Source organism: Peromyscus eremicus, chromosome 8a (genome assembly GCF_949786415.1).
Source record: "Peromyscus eremicus chromosome 8a, PerEre_H2_v1, whole genome shotgun sequence".
Classification (NCBI taxonomy): Eukaryota; Metazoa; Chordata; class Mammalia; order Rodentia; family Cricetidae; genus Peromyscus; species Peromyscus eremicus.
In genome coordinates, this window is record NC_081423.1 from 84762652 (window position 1) to 84777067 (window position 14416).

At 39.3% G+C, this 14416-nt stretch overlaps 1 protein-coding gene across 2 annotated transcripts in view; it reads right to left on the reverse strand.

Moving 5' to 3' along the window:
• Gpatch8 (G-patch domain containing 8) overlaps positions 1-14416 on the reverse strand; it is a 72642-nt gene that overhangs the window by 11269 nt on the left and 46957 nt on the right. For both annotated transcript variants that reach the window (XM_059271877.1, XM_059271878.1), the window contains 3 exons: positions 12273-12340; positions 11578-11664; positions 9163-9306 (listed from right to left, as the gene is read on the reverse strand). In XM_059271877.1, the coding sequence (XP_059127860.1) occupies positions 9163-9306; positions 11578-11664; positions 12273-12340 (299 nt within the window). The remainder of the gene's footprint in view (positions 1-9162; positions 9307-11577; positions 11665-12272; positions 12341-14416) is intronic.

Consider the following 14416-nt stretch of genomic DNA (forward strand, 5'->3'; position numbering starts at 1 on the left):
ATTTCAAATCTTTTAGAATTGGGAGGGGAAGGGAAGAAAGACATACACACAAAAAAGATAGACAGCTAAAGACACTATAGAAAAACTCACTCTTGTGATCTGGGCTCCCAAATTAGAAGGATTTGCTTTCAAAACATCAGCTGAAAATGTCACATCACAAAGAGGAAAAAAAAAAGTAAAAAATAAACAAGAGTGGAAGAGAAAAAAAAAAATAAGGCAAGCATTACTACATAAGCTCTCAGTGAATCTACAAACGATTATACTGAACAATCAGGGACAAAACCATACACTCTACAAGGGCTGGGGAGAAGCAAAGAGCCTGAAAACACACGTGTGTACACACACAGACAAACATAGTAATCACTTCTAGATAAATGAAACCATCCTTCTGTTTTTCTGTAATCATTTCCATTTCCTCAAGAGAAATGATCGTAGAACTTCGGGGACGACTGCACGGCCTAAAAGTAGGGTCTGTGCTCAGTTATCTTTACTTTGGAGAACTTCAATTAATCAGCAGCTAATAACACTATTACTGGTGTAGGTCCTGCACACATTAAGATTTTTATAAATTCTCTCTTCGGTGTTAAACTTTTCCTTTTAGCTTGAACTTAGGGTCTCACAAAAAGCAAATAGGTGCTATACCACTAAGCTATCTGTATATCCCAACCCTCTTCTATTTTCAGTAACCTGCCTGGACTCACCTTAGTCTGTGGCCCAAGAAGCCTTGAACTCCTGCTGCAGCCTTCCAAATAGTTAGTATTACATGCCTGCACCACCAGGCTCAGCGAGGATCAATTATTTTAAGCAAATATAAATTCCAACTTTTTCCTTTTGAGAGGAAGTGGGCAGAAAGGATCCACTATGACCATTACACCATTTTTAATGGATAAATCTTTTTTCTTTCTAAACACTTAACAGGCCCTCTTGCCAAATCTAAAAAGAATGTGATTTTTTTTCTCCAAATCTTCCATCTTTTCCCTATACACCTCATTAAGCTCTTCTATGCACAGTCATCTCTTTACTTCTTATAAACATTTCATTACTTTTAACAGACATCTGTTGAACTACAGGACATTGTTCAAAACAATGATCATTTTTATCAAAGCTTGGAGCCTCCATACTGCCTCAGATAAGGATTAGGTTTCTTCCCCCTCCTCTCTTTTGTTTTTTTGAAACGAAGTATAATTATGTAGCCTTGGCTGACCTAGAACTAAGAGATCCACGGCCTCTGCCTGCTGAGTGCTGGGATTAAAGGAGTGCGCCAACACGCTTGGCTCTGTTCATTCTTGGAAGATGAAGGAACAGAACCAAGCCCACAGCATTCTCAACACAGTCTACTCAAAAGTCTCGCCACAGGTATAAAAACAGAGAGACACAACAAAATGTTGTCAAGGAAACAAATCTAAATTGCAAGCTTCCTTCTACGTAAAACCTACCTGGGTACTCTATAAAGTCCAGCAAATATTCCTTCATACCCTTACAAACTTCAGTCAAGCCTAGAGTCTCAAGGTAGAAATCAGACCTTCACAAGTCTAAGACACACCTGAGAGACAGTGCATAACCACCCCAAACCTAGCACACACAGAGCTTCCTTTCAGATGGTGACATTCTGATGGAAACGGAAAAGCATGGGCTTTTTTCTTTAAAACAAACATTTATTTATGTATTTATTTACTATGCCTTTGTGTGTACAGGCCTTGGCATGACTTGGTTCTCCCCTTCCTCCTAAGGGGTCCCAGGGACTGACTGTCATAAGGCTGGGCAGCAGCCCCTTATCTGTTCTGAGTCACCTCACTGGCTCCAAGACGTAGGCTAAGACTCATATTTTCCTTATCTGACTCCAAGACTCCTTCCCCACTTGAGGTCAAAGAATTCCTTTCCCCAGTCTCTGCTGGCCCCTCCCCTCCTGAGAACCCAGAATAGCACTCACTCTCCACTGTCAGCACCTTGCCCTAGTTCTCATCTGTGACTGTCAGATGGTGTTCTCAATACAGCTGTTCCTGTCTTTCAGAAAGGTGCAAATGTAAAACTCCAGTCAGGAAAACCTAGGTCAATCCACTAGTCACTAGTCAACTGAGTTTCTATCTCACAGCCTCAGCTGTCATCATTATAAAATTAGAATGACGTATCAACAGGTTTATGAGATTAAATGCCAAAATAACCTTTTCCCTTTCAGTATTTGAACCTTAAGGCTTCACTCATGATGGGTAAGTGTTCTACAACTGAGTTGTGTCTGACGCCTTCTTTTTGCTTTTTGAGAGAGGATCAAAACCAGGCTGGCTCTGAATTTACTCACTACTTTGTCAGTCACAAGGAAGCAGCTAGTAGGTCACAACTGTTTGTACTGCTTCTCTTCTGCTTACCTTTTTTTAAAAAAAATATTTATTCTTCTATTTTATATGTATGTGTTTTTGCCTGTGTATGTGCACCATGTGTGTGCAGTGGAAACCTGGAGGCCAGAAGAGGGCTCTGGGTCCCCTAAAATTGGAGTTATGTGTGGTTGTAAACTGCCTGATGCGGGTACTAGAAAGCAAACCTGGGTCCTATGTAAAAGCAGCAGGTGCTTTTAGGCACTGGGCTGTCTTGAGGCCCTTGTTTATTCTCATAGTCAATCTGGCAGTGTACTGTAGAAGGGGTCTGCTGAACAATGTGGGTTAGTACTAGGTCTTTTGGGGGTTGAGGATTTAGCTCAGTGTACAGTGCTTAAGGCCCTGGGTTCAGTCCTCAGCTCTGGGAAAAACAAACAAAAAAAACCCATACACAAAACAAACTGAGTCTTTTGTCGTCCCCCCCCCAATACAGCTGACTATTTTAATCTAATATATATGGTTGTGAGCGGCCATGTGGGGGCTAGAAACTGAACATGGATTCTCTGCAAGAGCAGCAAGCATTCTTAACTACTAAGCCAACTCTCCAGCTCCTGAAAGGGTAATTTTTTATAGCCAGTCATGGTAGCTAGCAACTATAACCTCAGCATTTGGGAGATCAAGGCAAGGTTGTTCTGAGTTTGAGGCCAGTCTGAGCTATAAAATAAGATACTGTCTCAAACAATTTTCTTTCTTTTTTAAAAATTTATTTTTATTTTATGCGTGTTGATGTTTTTCCTGCATGAATGTGTAAGTGAGGGTGTTGAGTCCCCTGAAACTGGAGTTACAGACGGTTGTGAGCTGCCATGTGGGGGCAGGGAATTGAGTCCTCTGGAAGAGCAGTCAGTGTTCTTAACTGCTAAACCATCTCTCCAGCCTCATTCCCCAGCCCGCCACCCCCTCAAAACAGGGTCTCACTATGCAGTCTTGGCTGGCCTGGAACACACTATGAAGAACAGGCTGGCCTTGTACTCACAGAGATCTACTGCTTCTACCATGCTACCAAGTCTGGCAAAATTTATAAAGACACAGGCCTTCATCAGTCAGGTTTTCCAAAACTCAGCTATTACCCAATGGATTATCAGGCTTGGCTCATTTGCCACTGCATGCTCATATGAAATTCTCTTTGTGAACTGCATCTGTTCCTTTCCTTTAAATTCTAAAGAGGAGCACAATTTTACAAAAAAATAAAGGAACAACATACCTGAAACTCAGAAAAAAAAAAAAAATAAGAGTTTTTGTGAGAAAACCAAGAAAATGCAGATAGGCAGGCCTTCACTGCAAAACTCTGTCAAGGACTGTGCAAAGTCTACGCTGCACAAAAATCCAATATAGTCTCCCAGCTGGGAGATACAGTGTAACCACATGGATATACTGGATCATTTAAACTGACTCAAAAGCATGATTTACCTCTCAAAATTATAAAGTATATCTTCTGAAGAACTGAAAATAAGGTAGCTTATTTTGCTGAACTACTAATATTCACAGAAATTCAAGCCACATTCCTTATTTAGTGAAAAAGATTTTAATTGAATGAAAGAAAGAAAAAACACAACAACTGAATGCTACATTAGTTCTCAAAACGAAAGGTTCATGTACAGTGGTATGTGTCTACAGCTCCAGCTCTCTAGAGTTCAGCAAGAGTAAGAAAAAGAACAAAATGAGGGAAAGAAAGTAGGGAAGGGGAAGAAGGAGGCAGGAAGAAGGAAGAAGGGAGGGAAGGAAGGATGATTTGAAGACCTTGTTTTCCTAAAACATTGGTAGTAATTTTTCAAAGTGTGTATTTGCAGCACAGTACAGAACACAAGAGACATTTTCTGTTGACTATTACATGGCTGGCCTTTCCCTTAAACTTCCCAAAACATCTGTGCAGGGAAGCCCTCAATGATGAGCCAGTAGTTGAAGACCAACTAAATTAACTGTAGTTCTCTGGATTAAAGACTTTTCTAATGAAAATGCTATTATAGTCCTTACAAAGAAGCTTTAGAGAAAACCCTATTCTGTCTGGAGGTTATGGAGGCTGCTGCTTCAGTATGCCTGGTGTCAGTGAGAACTGGGAACATAGGAAGGAAGCGAGGAGGCCTGAGTCACAATCTCAAGTGTTTCAAAGAGTCTGAGTAACATGACTCACAGACTGTAAAAGATGATGTGGAGCCCACAGCTACTAGAGAGTGAGCAAGAGACACCAACTACTTGGCTGTAATCAAGGTTTGTTGAAATATAAACTCAAAGTCATCAGATAGTCCAAGACAAGCCAAAGGTTGACTTACTGAGCAGTTCTAGGTATTTTGTTTTAAGGGGTGGGCTTTAAAGCATGGCGGGTTCCTATCTGTAATCCCAGCAGACGGATCAGAAGTTCAACTACATAGCCAGAACTAATTAAATAACAGCAACCACAGAACAACTAATATCAACAAATCAAACAGAAACCCGGAAGAGGCCTTCAGGCTGCTGGCCCCAAGTTTCTGCATCAGTAACTACAAGTGTGTGCACATGACTCAGACTTTTTCAGTAGAGAAAAACCTACACCAGGAAGACTAAGCCACATAGATCTGTGGAGATAAGTTGTAATCTTCGGCTCACTGTATTCTAAGGCACCCTGGTGACACAAACAGAGGGTAAGATCGGGGAATCCCAAGCAGGTTAAGGAAAAACGTGTGGCAGTGAGAGACTTTACTTTTGTTGTTTGTTGGCAGTACTGAAGAGCAAACAGAGGGCTCTGGACACAACACTTGCACTGGGCTGCCCCTCCACCCCATCGGTCACTAGTAAGGCGCTGCTACAGACTCACTCTGGGAAGAAGATCTCTTGCAGTCCGAATTTGAGGTTTTACATCTATTAGCAGACAAACATTTTTAAAAGATATGTAAAGTAATGAAAAGGGCAAGGAAGGAGGGCTAGAAAAACCTCTAGTTTTGAATTTAACTGTAGCTTGCAACTAAACCATAGAGGCTCAGACATAATCAGTGTTGATGTTTATTGAGCACTCAGGCATGTCAGAACTTTTTTTTCTTTTCTTCTCTTCCTCTTTTTTTTTGTTTTAAAAGATTTATTTATTATATATACAGTGTTCTGCATGTATGCCTGCATGCCAGAAGAGGGCACCAGATCTCATTACAGATGGTTGTGAGCCACCGTATGGTTGCTGGGAACTGAACTCAGGACCTCTGGAAGAGCAGCCTGTGCTCTTAACCTCTGAGCCATCTCTCCAGCCCCGCATGTCAGAACTTATTAAGTAATCATACATTGGGTTATTTCTTTAAGGATGGCTGGCTTCATCACTGGAGATTTCAAAGGTGATAAAACTGAGCACGAGAATTAGAATCACAATGCCTAACTTTTACATGTAGAAATTTTAAGCAGAGTCTCAACATTTATGTACATCACAAAATCTTAGAAAATTTGAGAAGAGCTAGCCAACAGAGGCATTTAACACCTTCCTCTCCCATTCCTTAAAAAAGATCACAAATGAGAGTAATCATGCTTTTTCTTTTTTTAGAAATTGGACCTTAAGAAAGGTAAAAGCAGGGTTGAGGATTTAGCTCAGTGGTAGAGTACTTGCCTAGCAAGATCAAGGCCCTGGGCTCGGTCCTCAGCTCCGAGGGGAAAAAAAGAAAAGGTAAAAGTATTTCCCAGGACCTTCCTATTTTAGTTCACCACTAATAAAGCTTTTCTCCAAAGTTTTAATGGTAAAAATTGGATAGGAGATGCAAGCTAGGAATAATTAATATGGAGTAAAGTACTTACCTTTGACCTCAGAGTTATAATAATCCTGTGTCTTGCTGGAAGGCAGCACAGGGTGCCTTTATAATTTTAGAGCACCAATTTGGAAAAACGCAGGCTCAGTTGTAAGCTCATGCCTACTGAGGAGGAACAGAATGCACGATCCTATCTCCTATCAGGTGTTATTTAGCTGGGCTGTACCAAAGTCAACTAATAGTTCTTTACAAACTTTAAATACAGGTCAGGCAAGGCAAGATAAGCCTTTAACCACAGCACTCTAGAGGCTGAAACAAGAGGATCACAAGTTCAAGGCCAGCATTATTTTACACAGTTAACACCCTGTCTCAAAAAGAGAAAAAAGACAGGAAGGAAGGAAGGAAGGAAGGAAGGAAGGATGGATTTGAGTAGAGAACAGCTAGAATTATAAAATAAAAATTTAAGACTTTTCTGTTGCTATATAATATGCTCTTTTGAGATTTTACAATTTATAGAAGACAAGACTATGAAGAAAGATGACATGGTCTACTTTTCAGCAAAATGAGTAACATTCTAATAAAAATAAAACAAAAAAATCAAATTCATATATACTACAACTGTTCTTTTCTTTTGCTTTGTATTTAGAGACAGAAACTTCTTCCTATGTAGCCCAGGCTGGCTTCAAATTCAAAATGTTCCTGCCTTCACCTACTGAAAACTGAGGTCTCAGGCCCATGGCATGATGCCTAGGTTCTTTTAATATGTAAAGTGTACTTCTAATTTAGGTGAAGGAATGAACTAATATGCATTTGTGAATCACACAGCTAAAGATCTTTCCAAATCAGGGCTCTCAAACATATTATATATTAGTGGACAGTATTAATGAATTCTCTGTAAGAAATTCCTAATTTTATGTATTATACATGTATGTATATGTATGCACATATGGATACTAGAGGTTAGTGTAAGTTGTCTTTATCACCTCCTATCTTATTTTTTGAGACATGATCTCTCATTGAACCTGCTAATTAGTGAGGCTGGTTGAAACCCTGGGATAAAACTGTCTGCCTCTCCAGCACAGAAATTACAGGTGCAGGCCGCCATGCCTGCTTTGTACATAGGTGCTGGGGGTCAGAATCCATAGTATCATGCTTGTGCTATAAGCACTTACTCGATGAGCAATCTGCCAATCCTCAGGATAAAAAAATTGGGAGGAGTGTTAAGTGTCCATGGTGTATGGACACGTTGGAGACTCCAGGTTGATGGAAGATGTCTTCCTTAGTCACTCCCCACCTTACATGCTTAGGCAGGGGTCTCACCATTTTGGCTGGTCTGGCTAGTCAACCTGCTCCTGGGACTCCCTGTCTCCTGGGATTACACACATGCTATGACACCCACCTGCCTTTTACATGGTGTAAGAGATCCAGTCCAGTCCTCACGCTTGTACAGCAAGCGCCTTACCATCTGAACCGTCTCCCCAAATTCTTAATTTTATATTTTTATTTTGATCTAAAAACAATTATAAGTAAACACTTTGAATTGAGATGAGCTCTTTATAAATGTGTATGATAACCAGAAATGTAAAATGATTATAATCTGTGCTAAGCGAGTGTGAAATAATAATCATATATTTGAAGGTTTTCAATAGTTGACCTCAGCACCAGTGATTGCAATTCTGGGCCAGGTAAGTCTTTAAGGTGTTGTGCACTGTAGGATATTTAACAGTATCTTTGAATTCCACTCAATGTGATCCCAAGAAGTACCACCTCCTAGTTAAGGCAGCCTGAAATGTATCCAGACAACAACTGCTAAGCACCTCCTGAGGGAGTTATCTCCAAGATGATAACTCCTGTAATTATTATGAGTAGTAAAGCAAATCCGTCAATAAAATATACAGGAGAATGAATGAGAATGTCAAAATCTAAGAATTAAAGTTATAACAATTTCTATTACACTTAAATTGAGAGCTGTATCATTGAGGTATTAATGTCAATATAAATTTTATTAGTTTGGCACTTTTCCTAAATATTTTGCATAGAAAGTCTTTCCTCTTAAAAAGCAACTTTGAGAGCTAGGGAGATAGCCCAGCAATTCTAACACTGGGTGGGCATGTGTGGGGTAGGCAGGAGGGCCACCATAAGCTCAAGACCAGCTCGGTCTACATATGGAGTTCCTGAGCCATTTAGCAAGACCTTGCTTGTTTAAAAGCACTTTAATTGAAGTAACTACCAAGAGCCTAAGAAGGTGGTCCTGGGTATTCTAAGAAAGCAAACTGAGTAACCTGTGAGGAACAAGTCAGTAAGCAGCACTCTTCCATGGCCTCTGGATCAGCTCCTGCCTCCAGAGTCCTGCCCTCACTTCAAGCCTCAGTGATGAAATAAGCCCTTTCTTCCCCAAATTGCTTTTGGTCAATTTTGGTGTTTCCTCACAACAGAAACTCTAATTAAGACAAGAAGGGTTTGTTATCTAATTTTATTATTCTTCAAGACTTAGTCACTTTCCAAGGTATATGGAATAACAAAATGACTTACTGACAGGAAATAGTAGCCATTAAAACTTGAACTATTTATTTATTTATTTATTTATTTATTTATTTATTTATTTATTTATTTATTTATTTATTTATAGTCACAGACAGCTTTGTGGGTGCTGGGAATTGAACTCAGGTCCTCTGGAATAGCAGTCCATGCTCTTAACCACTGAGCCATCTCTTCAGCCCCCAAAACTTGAACTCTTACATTCAGAGGTTCAGAAGACCACAAGTTTAACATGTTGAGAAAAGGAAAGAAACTGACATAAAGCTCTCTCAGTGGTCCTCAGCTCAATTGCCTTATTAGAAAAAATCTGAAATTAAAATCACAAACATTACCTAAGGTTTAAGAAACTCACAATTTATTATTCTACTGAAAATGGTGATGGAGTAGCAGGGAGAAGAGGGTATCTATGTTGGGATAGTTCCCATGGGGGAAAAAAATCTAGTTTATCAGGTGGCCAAAAATAAGGACTGGCTGACACAAGAAACCAGTCACACTCATAAGCATCAATAGTTATAACAATTAAGAATATTTTTCCTTGGTACCAAGTAGTTATCCCTTACCTGCTTGTGTGCGTGATCGTAAGAGTTAATGTGGTTGTCAAATTCCTGATGTTTCTGATACTGTTTATCACAGAGTTCACAGTAAAAGTTGGCTCTAAGATCTTCTAAGGCTTTTGCGATCGCCTTTTCTTTGTCAACATAATCCTGTTAAGAATCACAAAATACAAACAAGAAATAAACTCAGTAGGATTTAGACAGCTATTGCTCAAGTAGAGAGAAAAATAACTTTCCATAAAATTCAATGACACTGATAAATGCTGGATAAAACACAAAGGGCAATTTGGTAGGGTAACAATTTGTATATTTGAACACTGCAGGAGGAGCATAAACTAAAGCCAGCCTAGATTACATGGTTTCAGGCAAGCCTGGGCCACATTAGTGGGACTCTGTCTTCCCCTATTACTCCCCATCAAGGGAGGGAGGGAGGGAGGAAAGAAGACAGACCAAAAAATCTGGTAAGAGACTTTGAATAACCAAGACATATTTAATATCTTTTTCAATTAATTAATTAATTGGGGTGTGTGTTATTATTGTTTTGAGATTGCCACTCACACTATAGCCCAGGATGGCCTAAAATTGTGTAGCTGAAGCTGGCTTTGACCTTGAGGCAATCATCCTTGAGGTAATCCAAATTTTTGGATTACAGGTACATGTCACCATGCCTGGCTCAGTATTTAAAGACAGGAAATGGGACAGTATGAGGATGGCTCAATGGATAAAGGCAGTTGCCATCAAACCTGAGTATGACCCATGGGACCTACATAGTACAAATCATTTTATGGTTGTGCTCTGACCTTCATAGGTATGTCATGGCATGCACATGGACAGACATGGAATTGGTCTTGGACAGGTACAGAAAGACAGACAGACAGACACAGAGCAACTACATGTAATTTAAAAATCTCTAAATAAACCGTATTACATAGATGTATACTACAATTTTTATTCATGACTGATTAGGTTCTAATAGTGAGCAGTGAAAATCCCAAGTTCTTTAAGAACAATCATTTTAGAATTTTAAAACAGATAAACTTAGCCAGGTGTAGTAGCACACACCTTTAATCCCAGCACTCAGGAGGCAGAGGCAGGCGGATCTATGTGAGTTCGAGGCCAGCCTGGTCTACAGAGTGAGATCCAGGACAGGTTCCAAAGCTACACAGAGGAACCCTGTCTCAAAAAAACAAACAAACAAAAAAATCAAACCATATGTTTTGTTTGCATATATGTGGAGCATGTTTAAGTATGTTGAGTGCAAGGTCAGAGAACAACCTTGGGTGTCTATCCTTACCTTCCACCTTGTTTGGGACAGGTGTCTCACTTGCCACAATGTACCAGGCTACATGGTCCACAAGCTTCCAGGCATCACCTTGTCACTGTTTCCTATTTCCCCACAGGGGCACTGAGATCACAGACATGCACTGCCACATCTGGCATTAGTAAGTGCTTCACACACTGAACCATCTCCTAAGCTCCCCCCTTTTTTTTCCTTTTCTGAGACAATCTCCTTGTGTGAGTGACCCTAGGTGTTGCTTGGGACTATCTAAGTGTGTGCTGTCATGTCTAGTACCTTGCCTTGCCTCTTTTTTTTTTTCTTCTTCTGAGACAGGGTTTCTCTGTGTAGTTTTGGAGCCTGTCCTGGAACTCACTCTGTAGCCCAGGCTGGCCTTGAACTCACAGAGATCCTTCTGCCTCTGCCTCCCGAGTGCTGGGAAGGCAGAGGCAGGTGGTTCTCTGTGAGTTCAAGGCTAGCCTGGTCTACAAAGCAAGTTCCAGGACAGTTAGGGCTGTCACACAGAGAAACCCTGTCTTGAAAAACAAAAACAAACAAAAAGAAAAAAAGGAAAAAGAATTCAACTTGATGTCCACATGGAGAGATAAATTTGTGCTTTAGTACTGAGTATAATTAACAATGAAAAAGAAAATTCTCAATTTGTTACAATAAAATACCTCATTCAGGATTGGTGAGACAGCTCAGCAGGTAAGGCCACCTGCTGCTAAGCCAGAGATCTGAGGTTGATCTTTGGGTGGTGGAAAAAACCAACTCTTGATAGTTGTTCTCTGATTTCTATGCACACTGTGGCATTACAAAAAATGAATGCCAGCCCCACAAAAATACCATCATCCACTTTCTCTTTTAAAAAGGAAAGCATTCAGGGACTCTTCGTTGTTTTTCTGCTGCTACTATTTGACTTTCTATGTACTGTCTGGGACTAGTATTTTCAAACCCAATGCAATTTGTCCAACACACACAATTTTTACTATGGTAGTAAATAAAAAGTAACTGCAAATTGAGATTAACACAAATCACCACCAAATGTAAACAAGTGCTGTCAGTCAAGGAGACCCTTTTCACCAAAAAAGACCACCTCTTCTCTGTATGACACTCTCAAACAACAGTGCCTTTGTTTAAGGTACCTTGTACTTTTGTCTCAGCTCTTCTGTGTCTTCTTTTTCTACTTCTAGGACACGACGCCGTTCGGTAGCATCTTCGGCATAATCCAGCTTGACAAAAAAAAGATATATTTATTCTTATTTCCTAAAGTACAGAGTTAGCTACAAAAAACGTCATTTACACAAGTGTAATGTTGTTGGAAAGCAAGAAGCTTGTGTTTTTTTCTGATAGTTCTTGCTTTACTGTCTTGTCACAGAAAACAGCAAGCCAAGTAAGTTCCTTAATCTCTCTCCTGATAGTCCTAATAGACCCAACTGTTGATAACAAGGCTTCAGTTCAATATTCATCGCCAACACTTCAGACAATCGAAAGAAGGTATCGCGGATAATAGCTGTATACAACTCTACATGGGCAGAGCTTCTAGTGTTTTAAGCACAGAGCAACACTGTCTATTAAAACAAGTACCAGAGCCTGACCTGGTCTTTCTGTATAATACTGGGAAAACAATGTTTACAACCCAGTTAAAACAGAGGCAGTATTTATATCTTCTTATATCTTCAAAAATAGCACAAAATAAAAACATAAAATATATTTTTAATTGACCAAAGAAAAATTAAAATTATGTTCATCTGATACATAAATGCTTACACTGATATCTAAGTTTGAAGTTAATGCCCACTTTATACATCACATAAAATGCTTAATGAGATCAATTTACCTCCATTTCCATTCGACCCATGCCCATGACATCATACTTGACAACAATCGGAATAGGGTCTGTTCTCCCTGTAACAGGAACACAGAATCAAGTTGAGACATACAATTAGCCCAACAGTCACTTTAACACTAGGTTTGGGTGGTTAGATCTTGCCTTGGAGTGCAGAGACCAGAAAGCTACAGTGAACCAAACAAAAGCCATTCTCACAGCTTCCATCCAAGCCTTCCTTTCCTGAATTAAACCCAACAAATCATGTTGGTTGACCTCCTAGCAGAAGAGAACTCCAGGTAACTATGGCAAAGCAAAGTGAATGGATGTCATCCCTTAAAACTGGTGATGAATATATCTTAATTAACCGCTTGAATAGGGGGAACAAAAGAGCGCATTTCAAACAGAGGAAACTGATACAATTATAAATCAGTATGCTTTAAATTTTTGTTTTTCAAAAGACCCCTTTCAATCAAAGGAAAACTTTAAATAAAAAACAACAGCTACTTGACCTTAGGGACAAGACTGGTTTTATTTTAAAACTGGTGCCTAAGGTCTCATTTCCTAGAGTGAATTTGCCACTGGCTATGGATGGTAACTGGTAAGCTGTGAAAAGGACTAGTTGCGAAGAAAATTGACTTTCAACTAATTGATCTATACTGGAGATTTTTTGGAAATAAATAGATATTTAATCCACTCATAACCAGCCAAACAAAGCAAATGGGGCAGACAAGCACTTTACTACCACAGCTGGTTTACATCACAACTTGCGCTGTTCGTTGTGATGTAACTGAGAAGGACTTACCTTACCCAGGGTACACCTTTAGTGAAAAAACACAAAGTTTACTTCCCTCATCATTTCACTCAGGCTGGTGTAAACAATTGTTTTTCGTCTTGTTTTTGTTGTTGTTGTTACACACACACACACACACACACACACACATATATTATTATACCTTTGGGCAAGAAATTTGAGTTTTGTCAGGTTAAATCTTAGGTAGTATCAAAGAAAGATTTTAGAATAACTGGTTTGTTTGGATCCTTAAGAAAAAAAACCAGCAATACTTGTGTCTGGTCACTATATACTTATGGAATTTGTATTTTTTATCTTTAAATCATACTGAAAAACAAACGCAGAAGTTTAACTGCTTATCAACAAGATCCCATTATTGTTTTTAAACAATAAGTAGATAGAAAACAAGCAATTATCATCATAGTTAAAACAAAACAAAAACCCCACCCAATATTAATGAAAATCTTCTGCCAGGAAAACAAAAACCTTCTAGAAGTCTTCTACTAGATATTCCCGAGGCTGCCAATCAAACAAGATGAAAACGTAGTGTTCTCTTCTGCCCAATGGTATAATAAATAAGCAGTGACTGCAATCTTTAGCAAAAGGACCAAGGTAAAGAAGACAGGTTATAAAAATGACTTCCTAGGTGCAATATCACTTTCATAACGTCTCATTCAGGGATTTACTGGTAAAAACAAATAGTCCAATGAAACAATTGAAAAGAAACATCAAAGAAATTTATTTTAGAATTTTTTTTTTGATTGGTCAGAATTTATTTTGGAAGAATCAACAAAGTTTGGTATAGATTGATTACCTCTGTAAACCCCTGTTTATAAATTCTGCATTAGTACTTTTGCCTTCTAAGGCAGTCAAAGTTTGTTTTAACTTATTTATAAATTGCAGTAGCAAGTGCTAGTGCCCATTACACTGGGGGTGGGGAAATCAAGTTTTTTGACAGTATTAGAATTTAATATTCTAACTGATTCTTGGCAGTTCTAACATAGATACATCCCTTCTTAACAGTACCCTTTAATGAACAGGTATCAGACAAGTTGCATAAGGAAAGGAAAGGAAAATGAAAAGACCAAGCAGAAGGATGAGGCTACAACAGAGAGAGGAAGCCTAACACTGGTGCGTTGATGACAGAGGAGTGATTCAGTCTGAAAATACACAATTACCACTGCTAAGTTTACCATCACCACAACAAGTCCAGGGTCATAACGCTGTAAAAAAGAAACACCGTTTGTTAGGCAGAGACCATTAGGGGAGGAAACAGGCCTTCTAGCAGGCAGACAGGACCAGGGTGAAGTACCATTGGGCTTTGTCCCTCCCCCAATTTCAGTGAGGACAGAGGAAGGACATT